This window comes from Microplitis demolitor, chromosome 8 (assembly GCF_026212275.2).
Source record: "Microplitis demolitor isolate Queensland-Clemson2020A chromosome 8, iyMicDemo2.1a, whole genome shotgun sequence".
In the NCBI taxonomy this organism is placed as follows: Eukaryota; Metazoa; Arthropoda; class Insecta; order Hymenoptera; family Braconidae; genus Microplitis; species Microplitis demolitor.
Genome location: NC_068552.1, coordinates 15,311,297 through 15,322,771, shown reverse-complemented (window position 1 = coordinate 15,322,771; position 11,475 = coordinate 15,311,297). Strand labels below are relative to the sequence as shown.

At 25.0% G+C, this 11,475-nt stretch overlaps 2 protein-coding genes across 4 annotated transcripts; both read right to left on the bottom strand.

The window, feature by feature from the left end:
- Positions 1–265: 265 nt before the first annotated feature.
- Positions 266–3,033, bottom strand: LOC103573151 (acyl-CoA Delta-9 desaturase). The gene is made up of 6 exons (XM_008552095.3): positions 2,938–3,033; positions 2,657–2,855; positions 2,451–2,581; positions 1,446–1,651; positions 1,187–1,372; positions 266–946 (listed from the first exon to the last, which is right to left on the bottom strand). The coding sequence occupies exons 2-6, from the start codon at positions 2,796–2,798 to the stop codon at positions 637–639; spliced, it is 975 nt and encodes a 324-aa protein (XP_008550317.1). The 5' UTR covers positions 2,799–2,855; positions 2,938–3,033; the 3' UTR covers positions 266–636.
- Positions 3,034–3,599: 566 nt separating this feature from the next.
- Positions 3,600–8,985, bottom strand: LOC103573152 (acyl-CoA Delta-9 desaturase). Of its 3 annotated transcripts, none has more exons than XM_053741406.1 (6): positions 8,575–8,985; positions 6,349–6,685; positions 4,930–5,060; positions 4,641–4,846; positions 4,345–4,530; positions 3,600–4,270 (listed from the first exon to the last, which is right to left on the bottom strand). In XM_053741406.1, exons 2-6 carry the CDS (start codon positions 6,611–6,613, stop codon positions 3,940–3,942), a joined length of 1,119 nt encoding a protein of 372 aa, XP_053597381.1. In that variant the 5' UTR covers positions 6,614–6,685; positions 8,575–8,985; the 3' UTR covers positions 3,600–3,939. The 3 variants fall into 3 exon arrangements, with proteins under 3 accessions (XP_053597381.1, XP_053597382.1, XP_008550318.1); XM_053741407.1 differs by lacking the exon at positions 8,575–8,985 and adding an exon at positions 7,706–8,116; XM_008552096.3 differs by lacking the exon at positions 8,575–8,985 and adding an exon at positions 7,025–7,579.
- Positions 8,986–11,475: the final 2,490 nt, after the last annotated feature.

The following is an 11,475-nucleotide window of genomic DNA, read 5'->3' as shown; positions in this document are numbered from 1 at the left end:
ATGTACAACTAGTTGATGTTAATTTGTAGTTAACTTAGAAGTAAACTTTCGTTCTTCAAGTTTCTTCTCGCAAGTTTCTGTTAATTTGAAACTAACTTTTGTTCTTCAAGCTTTCTTCTGCAATTTTTAGGTAACACATTCTGTTAAGGCTCGGCATTACTGACCGAATTTCTAGATTTTATATTTCTAACTACGTTTTAAATATTTTCGAGGATAAAACTCTTCTGTGGAAATTCGTCTTATGCATTTTTCCGAAAGCTAAACATCCAGATCCAATAAATACTTTATTAATAAAAATAAAAAAACTCCATAAAGTACATAATTTATTTAAATCAAAATAGTATATTACACACTCAGGGCAGTAAAGTAAGAAATGTCTCAGATCATATGTAATCTGTAAGTATGTGATCTGAGGCTTTTTTACTTTACCGCCCTAAGTGTGTAATATACTATTTTTCAGTGTAAGCCAAAAATAAAAATAATTAATTTTATTAAATACAATAAATTTCTTATAATAATAATAAAAATAATAGTAGTAATAATAATAATAATAATAATAATAATAATAATAATAATAATAATAATAATAATTAAAAATAGTAATAATAATAAATAAATAAATAATATTAAGTGTCATTAATGATGATAACGAAGTTTCATTTTATCAGCTTCAACTTCAGCTATTTCTTTAACTTCGTTCATTACTTCTTGAAAAGATTTTTTCGTGGCAGTTGCTTTAAATAATGCATCACGTATATTTTCACTTGATGCAGTTTTCATTCTATTGACTAATCCAATAACATTAAAAATTTTAAGAGTAGTCGTCGCCCAACCTTTGTCATAAGAGCCGTATTCGCCGCACTTCCAATCCCATGGCAATAAATAATGGTAATTAATCCAGTAAGATTTTGTTATTAAAAATACCATATTGTCATCAGGAGGATACCTTAAAAAAAAGTATAAATAAATAAATAAGTTTTTGGGTACTATTAATAATTAAAAATTAATATCAGATGCACTTTTTAATTAATAATTTTTTTTTTAATTAATAACAGATGAATTTGTATATCAGTATATATATTGACTGTATACTCCTTGATCATCAATTACTACAGTACTATGACTACGTGGTTTATAAATAAAAAGTTTAAATAATAGCGTATATGTATCAAGAATTGATTTTAACTTTTCGTGTGGTTTAAGTCCCCAAATTAGTATTCCACTGTGGATCAGCCACGTCATGTTTGACAATACTGCGAAACGTAAAAATCCAAGTACTAAAACTGAATTAGCTATTGATTCTCCCCAATATTCTGCTGGTGCGTTTATTGGCAATAGAATTCCAAATATCAAAAATAGGGGCCAATAGAATCTAAAAAATATAATTAACAATAATATAAATATATTTTTAAAAGACTTTAATTTTATTTTATTTAAATAAGTACTTTTTTTGAAACCAAACGTATCCATCGAGATGAATATCACGCATGTCAATAATCTTAGCAGTTTGTTCATAATTTGGTGGCTTAGTCATTGTGTTTGAAATAATGTGACTGTAAAAAAATCCTTCATTATGATTAAATGGATCTTTTTCAGTACCAAAATACTTGTGATGAATTCTGTGAGCTAAGACCCAATCGTAGATTGGTCCCTGTAATTTTGAACAAATAATCTTTTTTTTTATCTATGATCTAAAAATATATTTTTATTTTAATTAGGATGTGTCAAAATTTTTTTTTACAGCCATTAGATTTTTGATGAAATTTTTTTTTTACACAACATCAAGTTTGCAGTCTATACTGTAATTATTAAAATTTATGTTGTAATACAGCTAAATTTGAAGCTACATAATTTTTCATTTCATTTTTTTTCGCATTTTAAAAATAAAAAATGTCATCCAGCCATACCCGAATGGAAAGGTGCGTTTCTCATTTTCAAATTATTTAAATTTTTTTTTAAATATTCGAGATCATCGATTTGTTAGAAGAAATTTTTATAAAACACAAGTTATGGAATGAAAATTAAAGCTGATTTTACAAAATTAAGTTATCGGTTCAAAAGTTATGTAACGAAAATCAAAAAAATTTTCAAATGCCCACATCTTGTAAACTATTCGATCGACTTTGCTCATTTTCGAACATGATCAAGGTAATTGCCCAAAGAAAAAGTATACTAAGTTTCATTAAGGCCTGATATAAATTATATCCATCATCTATCTGACATGGCGCTTGTATATCATATATATTATAGTGAAATTCTTTGAAAATTGCGACATGAGACCCTGTACAATAGCTAGTTCTAAAAGAAATTATATGTAAAAATGATAAAATCAACAATTTTAAATTTTAATTCAAAACTTCATTATCCATTCTAGGTTTTTAAAGTAAAAAAAACTATATAATTTTTAATTGACACTTTCTAATATTTCTATCAATAAAATATGAACGTACAACTCCTGCTAAAGTGTGGGCGAGCATTAAAAATAATTTAATATACCAAACAGCTTCGTAACTTTGATGAGCCCAAAGACGATGGGCGCCAATCGTCACCCCAAGTCCGCCGATATATATTATTGTCAAGGCTAGAAAAAAAAAAACTAAATTACTTGAAAATAATAAAATAAAATAAAATAAAAAAATTATTAAAATGTACACACTGAAAAAGAGCGTCGCCCATGATGTGTGAAATAAAAGTAACCATATGCTATACAATCCTAATGCATAGAGATGAATATACCAAAGTACCATGTGCCATTGGATGTCTCCTTTTTCGGCATCTGGCTTTTTGGACTCCGACATTTTATGAGTTATAAATTTTCTAAATTATTTTCTTTACACTATTTACTAAAACTATTACTATAACAAATATTTAAAACTTAATTATTTTATTACACTAGAGTAACATTAAAAAATCACAGTGGTTTAACTCATGTGTTACCTGAATGAATTACGGGAATAAAATAACTATTGGCACGTCTTAATAAAGACTGTGAGGCCACGTATAAATGTTTCTTCACAAACGATCGGTACTCTATTTAACCCTTGTGACCCGGTTTTTAAATTTCATTAAACTCGTACTCTTCGACGTTAATTAACATTGTCATTTCCTTTCAAACACATTTATAGAATACAGCACGACAATATATATACATAAATATTTTTATTATTTAAATGACTTTTTGTCAGCCAATAATTAAATCAATTTTATAAATAATCATTTTGTTTATTCAATATTTATTTATTAATTACATAATATATTATTTTTTATTTTATTGCATATAAATATATATTTGTATATTTATTTAACAAATCAATAACAAAAAGGGAAATTTTAATATTTTTAAACCGACGTGACTTAATGAATACTGTCGAGTTTTTAATATAAACTTTTTTTTATATACTATTACAGCCATTAATAACAAAAAAAATACTAAAAATTATAACCAGTATAATTAATATTTATATTAAATTAAGTCAGTTAAAGTTACTTGATGACAGTAAAAAAAATACTATATACTTTTTTAATACATTAAATTAATAATTATACTGATGACTTTGTGATAAATAAATATTTTTTTTTTTTTTTAATGAAATGAAAAATCTAGTTTACTTAAACTTCGGTTTCAAATATTCTCCTCGTAAGTCGCATACAAACTAATAATAATATACAATTTAAAAAAAAAAAAAATTATTGAATACATTTACAATTCTAAGTTTATAATATCCAAGACATTTACGTTCCTTAAAATGTAAATGAGAATTATTTTTTGTTTTAATAAAAAATAAAAAAATTTATTTATCGTTATAAATTCGAAATACTTTCAAATTAAATTTTTCATTTTTTTTTTTAATTTAATTTTTAAAACAATTTAACTTCAAGAAAAAAAATGAATTACTGAACAATTAAAAAAAAAATGTAATTAGCAATTATAAATAAATATTAATGATTATGAGAGTCCATGGTGTCGAGTTCTTTGAGATCATCATAAGGTATATCTTTATCACCATACCCCCATACATTTTTATCGTGAGTATGAGTGCCATCGCCAGTTCGATCAGCGCGTCTACGTATCATTTCCGGTGATACGTATTTACAATCGTAGGCCCATCCAATGCGCGCAAATGCATCAATGAACCCAGTTGTTATGTTGTATGAGTAGCTACCTAATTCCCCAGTCTTATAATCCCATGGAAATACGTGGTGATAATTGTGCCAGCCTTCACCCAATGCTGCTATCGATACCAATAAATTTTCAGCTGGTGATATATCTCTATAGATAAATTTTAAATTAATCGACAAATTAATAATTATAGTTACAAATTAATAAATAATTGATAAACGTACTTATCATAAGGCCTTTGACCCCATATATGTGCAACACTATTGACAAAAAATGCAATATTCAAAGTCACGCAAAAACGAAAATTAAAATTCACCCAAAATGACGTCCACAGTGATTCATTCCAAAAATACCAAGGTACACAAACTGGTAATCCAATGGTCAGTAAAGCAAATAGTGGAATGTAAAGCCTGTGAAATTAAATTTTAATAAAAATTATTTACTGGCCAGTTATCAAGTGATAAAAAAAAAAAAACAACAAAGTTATTGAACTATTTAAAATTGTAAAATTAAAAATTACTTTTTTTGCCACATAACAATTGGGTCAGCAATGAGATCACTCATATCAACAGCTTGACGTTTAGCAACGACGTCTGGATGGGGTGAAGTAAACAACCAGCCTACATGAGCGAAAAAGAATCCTCTCTTTGCATTATGGGGATCAGCGTCTGTCTCACTGTATTTATGATGAACTCGGTGATCTAACGCCCATGCATAGACATGTCTCTACATTAATCAAAAAAATATATGTGTATATTTATTGACTATAAAATTATTATTATTATTGTTAATTATAATGATTTACATACTTGGCCTGCTATTGTAAACAAAAAAACAAGAAGTAATCTTAGTGGCCATTTGGCTTTATATGCTCTGTGAGACCAAAGTCTGTGTGCTCCTGCAGTAATACCAAATCCTGACATATATATTGTCATAAAAGCTGTAAAATAATTTTATTTAATTAATTAATTAAAAATAACACATTGTAAAAAATTAGCGAAGTAAATCTGAAGGGGAGTTTATTTTAATATTTAAACTCCAAATCGGAGTAAATTTGAATGTAAATAGAATCCATAATCGCTCCTAATTTTTTACAGTGGAATTATTATTTATTATAATAAATATAAATTAATTTTACTCGTATTCAAAAATTAGTTATTAAATTTAAGTCAATAATTTTTCCCTTCTATACTGAATGCAATCAAATAAAAAGCACAAAATATCACCTAAAATACACCCTAATTTAAATATGATTTTTTAATCATCTATTTCTATCGTTGGTCAATACACGCGAGCTTGACATTTTTGATCTTTAACAAATAAAATAAATCTATCAAGGTAAAAAATTTTTGTTTAATAAATTTAATTTTATTACTTTACTTTTATAACATAACAAAGTATAGTTTTTTTGTTCATAAAAATAAAATTTATTTATACAGTTTATTGTCTTAGGATTAAAAGCGTATCTACGACCCCTGAGAGGTATTTCTATTTAGTACTTAGAATGTCCAGCACTTTAAGAAGGCGAATGAGTCAGTAAACACACGAGATATTGATTTGTAATTCGGATAATGTTCCTACCGCCTGTTGAGCAGTGAACTACTTTTTTATGGACATTTTTTTTTTTTAATGCAAAGTTTATGTAGAAAAGTTAAAAAAAAACTATTGATTAAATTATTCAGCTTCGTAATTTTTAATTAAAATTCGAGCCAAAGTTTACACTGTAAAAAATTTTCAGCGTGAAAGCGAATTAAATCCGGAGTAAATTCAGACTCGAAGCGGAAGACTTTTTTTATTTAATTCCCTCGGAGTGAAATTTACTCCGAAGAGAAATTAATTTCAATATTGAAGCTCCGTATTCGGAGTGACTTTTTTTAAAACTCCAGGACTCAGAGTCGAAGGAAATTCTGATTTAAATAAAATTTATAATCACTACAAATTCACTCCCGATTTTTTAGTGTAGGGTAGAAGTACATTTGTGGCCACTGCTCCATTTTTGGACATTTCATACTTCATTTTAATTAATGAAAAAGTATAAAAAAAATTTCCATTGACATAATGTGATAAAAGTGTCTGATCACATTTAAAAAAATTCATTACGTCATTGCGTATTTTAGAAATTGTTTATTTAAATGATTAAAATGTCAAAAACTGTCTCTGGAGGCCAAAACCGGCACCTCTGCCCTATAAATATATAGTAATAATAATAAAAAAAAATTAATATTTACCCCATAGACTTGTGAGTAATTTGGCTTGAGTAAAAATGAGGTAGATTCCATAAAGACATCCGGCATGAATAAATATCTGTACACTTAAGTCTAACCATTTTATTTTAGGTATATAAATTTCATTATTATTATTATTGTTCTTGTTATTATCATTATTATTATTTTGTGTATAATTATTATTTTTCTTCATTAGATTACTTGCATGACAGTATGTATCATCATTACTTAAAACAGTCGACTGTACTGTCGGTTTCCTTGACGACATAATGAAATATATTTTTTAAAATTTTTATTTCCAAAATATATAAATTTATCTTTTGTATAAATCCTCCGAGATCTAGAAAAAATATAAATATGTGTTTGTAAGTATTAAATATATAACTAAATAATAATAAGAGTGAATTGGTTATAGTATTTTTTCAATAGTGTTATGTAACTCTGGTAAGCATGACAATTAAAAATTTGTCATCCGGTAGTAAGTATGTCTAGTGCGAAATAAATAAATAATTTAAAAATTACAGTATATACTTTACTGTACTAAATGATATCGAAATAACCTTGGATTAAATGAAATATCACAGTCGATTTGTTGGAGAAAATAATTATTATTTTTGAATATTCAATTCTACTGTCACTTGATAGTTAAAAAAAAAATAATAGTAATAATAATAATTACCAAGGTCGTATCAATTCTGAGAAATGATAAAACTGCGACAAGTGTTTTGGGTGATATAAATCTATTTGAAGAACAAGTACGAGAATCATATGTAATCAAGATAAAAAAGCCCCAAGTGATTTTATCTTTTCATTGATTGGCAATAATGACAATAACTATTTGTGTTTTTTTTATATTTATATTTATATTTATCGGACGATTAAATATATATAGTAGTTTAAATCTGATCTAATTTAAATAAGACCACGTGACACATTTTCAATAACACTATTGGTAAATATTTTCGTGGACACTCGGTTGTATTCGTAAACCGCCAATAATAAAATAATAATTATCTAATGATAAAATATTTATAGCTCGCTTTAATGATAAATTAATGACAAACATGAAACAATACTGATAAATTTTTAGAAATTTATTTAGGCTTCACTGTAAAAAATTTGAATTTGGAAATTTGAATTAACTCGGAGTTCCGAAGTTTTAATATTAAAATAACTCCGGATTTAATCTGCGTTCACTCCGAAAATTTTTTACAGTGACTTATAAAATAAAACAAATAATAGAAATTAATTTTTCTTGTTAATAATTACCGGTATAAAAAAAAAGTATTTAAAATTAATTAACTAATAAATGATAAAATATGTTCGATACTAAGTAGTTAGACTTGATAACAATAATTACCAATGAGTCATGTGTATGTGGATATATATTGAGTACTTAATAAATTAATGTTAATTTAAAAAGTATAGATTATAATTTACAACACAATCTTTTTGTATTACGATAATCTATCAAGAATTAATATATAAGTACTGTACTGTACATCTGGCTGAAAATATTTTTATATCTGTCGGCTTATCTTTACCTACAAATTCATGGCCCGATAACGATAAGGTTCGTAAGTTAAATTATCGGGTAAAAAAATGGAATTATTTCATAGAAATGTATTCAATTTTTTACATTTACGCATCGAGTATTAGTCAATAAAACTGACAATTGAAATAATAAAGCCGCGCCCGTTATATGATGAAATGTATGCATATGAGAGACAAATACAAATATAAATAAAAGACTTGATACTTATATTATTTGTTAAATTACATATTACATATATTTGTTGGTAATATATAGGAATAAATTTACCGTACAATTATTTTGATAATTTAATTTTTTACCGATCATATTTTTTATCATTGGATTTGAAAGTTTTGAGTATTGGATAATTTTAGTATGTAAATATATATATGTATTATAGTGAACTTTAAAATGTATATAAAGCCGCATGTAAAAATATATTACGTAGCTATTAGATGGCAACGAACGCGCTGCTTCAGCTGAGAAATATTTCTCGAACTTTTTTTTTTTTTACTTAGCATTCGCGGTGATGACACAACAGGAAAAGTGGTAAAATAAAAAAAACCAACGGTTAAGTATAAGTTTAAATAGTATTAAATATCAGTGACCGATTTTTTTTACACCATGACATCATTGACATGCATAACTTTTATATTTTCTACTAGTAAATATATATAAACTAAATATCAACGTACTTAATATGTATTTATGTGATCACTGTACTTTTATATATTTTGTAAAATCATAATATTTATAAAAAAATATAAGTAACACTAGGTATTTATCACAACAATTATACACTTCGATTTGAGTTTTATTTTTAACTGGACATGCAGTGCAAGTATTTATGTTGTGCTCATTAAATAATTGTTAAAATACTTTAAACAAAATTTAAATTATTAATAAATGTTGATTTACTCTTACAAGACCGAGAGCACAAACGTGTGTCAACTAAACACATTGCCGGCATGAACTAAAAGACGAAGGGAACACCCAAGTCCCCCCTTACTCGCTGTTACGTCTCACCAAACTTACTTTTATGTGTTTGTATATATGTTTTATACATATTATGTTATGTTACTGTAATAGATTATATCATACATATATATGTTTATATTTATATTTATATTTACATTTCGAAATCATAAAGCCAAAGTTTCTAATAGCGGCACTAGTTTAAATTTATAATTTATAATTTTGAGTTCGCTACAGAATTTTTACTATTGAATTGTTCAAAAACAAAAAAAATGATAAAGTAAATAATCAGTTAACAAATAATTCAAATATTTGCTTATGATTATTTAAATGAATGAAGATTAATTTCATTGATGATTGAGTTTTAAAAATATATGTATATATTTTGCATAAGCAAATAATTGTAAAATATTTTTTTAAGAAACTTTTAAATTGCGCGAGTACAATTCGAGTGAAGCTATTTCACGATTATATTAAGATTATAATGATTTGTATTGTACGTGACTTTAAATAATTACGTGTTACACCCCAAGGACAATTGTTATGTCTCTCATAAAAAAAAAAAAATAAAACAAGACGTCACACGGAGTAGAGCTCGGAAATTCTCGGAAGAAATTGAGTCTATGTAGAATATGGTAATTAGATGTAATTTTTAATTAGTAAGTTGATGTATTTAGTTTATTAAAATGTGTATTGTTATATATATATGATATATGATATTTTTTGCATTTGTTTATTTGGACTTAAAGTCAGTGGAAAGTCTCCAGTCGATCGATTTCAATTACTATTTTTTTGCTGATTATAATCTCGACTTCGTGGAATTTAACTGAGTAATAATAAAATAATTGATTACTTTGATGACTCAATGACACAAAAAACTATTCATTAATTAATATTAATTTAAAACTTAATTAATTTTATAATTACTGTATTTATTTTTGATTATTTAAAATAATATCACAAGTTTTAAGTTTTATTTTATTACTTATTGTAATTTTAATTAAAGCTGACTCATAATTTTGTGTTTAATTTAGATTTTTTTTTTTCAAATTCTATTTTTAATAAGTAAAAAAAAAAATAGATTGTTGACTTATCATCTTCTGGTACAGTAGTAAAAGTCGCAAGATGTCACTACAGTAAAGAATTTTCATTAAAAAAATATTTTTTTAAATAATTTAAAAAAATTTAATGAAATTTTTGTCAAAATATTTTTAATTACATCATTGATTATCACTAATTGTTTTTATAATCCCAGGTACGAAAATTTTTCAATTTCACCATAAAAATTTGATAGATTATAAAATTTAATTTTTAAAATTAACAATAATGTTTAACATTTTTGTTTAATTAAAAAAAAAATCATTAAGTATAATAGACTTCATTTTGTTTTAATTATTATATTGTAATTTACAAGAAAAAAAATGTCTTATAAAAATGTTCAAATTAATGGCTTTTTATTTAAAAAACCAGTTTTATCCTAAAAACTTGTTTTTTTGATTAAATTACTGTTTGAAATAAATATTCGATAAAATACAATAATAAATAAGTTTGTAACATAACTCTTGTACATTTCAAACCCCATAAATAAGAAAAACATAAGCTTAGAAGTCAAGTATTTATATATTATTTAAATAAACTTATTGGCGGGTTACTTTCTAGAATAATTGTCATTTATTAAGCTTTGATGATTTGAGTCTCTTTACACTTTTGCTGAAGTAGGTCCACTTGACCTTCGGTGTAGTGAGCATAACGTAACTTTTGAAGCATATATTTTTTCGGGTCTCTCACCTCTTTCATGAGAGACCAGATATAATACTTTTTGTGTACACTACATACTTTCAATCAACCCAATTTTTTTTTATTTTTATATTTAGCTCCAGGCGATCTCACTGTAAATACAACAGTACTATATTTACGAAAGGATTGCGAACATTATATATATTGGCCACATGCAAATGTTAATATCCGATTGTAATATATATTTAGATAATACATCTTATTATTATTTGTTCGTCAATGTTTGATTTTTAATAGAAAACGTGTAATATATCAATACAAGTATCGAGTTTTATAAATTTCATCATACTAATATTTATTTTTCTATATTAAATATATCGACATTCTAATTAGCGAATTGTCTAACTTAATATTTTTTAGCAGGTGATTCTGGGCAATTTTTAGACAGTAGTAGTCAGAAAAAATATTATTTGAGTAACCTAGACAAAAATATTAAATATATACTAGATGTAATTGATTTTTAAATGAAAAAAAAAATTTTAAATTACTTTTTTTCGCATAAATGGAAGATTTTCAAAAATGGAGTCAGACGACTTGCTATTTATAACACCGATATAAATTTTTATATAAAATAATTGAGTAAAAAAAAAGAAAATTTTAATTATTTTTTAAAAATTATATATTTATTTAAAGAATTATTTTTAATGTGAGAAAAAATTTTCATGATTTTTCAATGAAAATAAATTTTTTTAATTTAAATAATTTTTAATGTATTACTATATATGTATATGTATGTGTTATTTTATATGTATCAATATTTAAATAATTATTTTTAATGTGAGAAAAAAATTTTCATGAGTGAAAATAAATTTTCAAACTTTTTT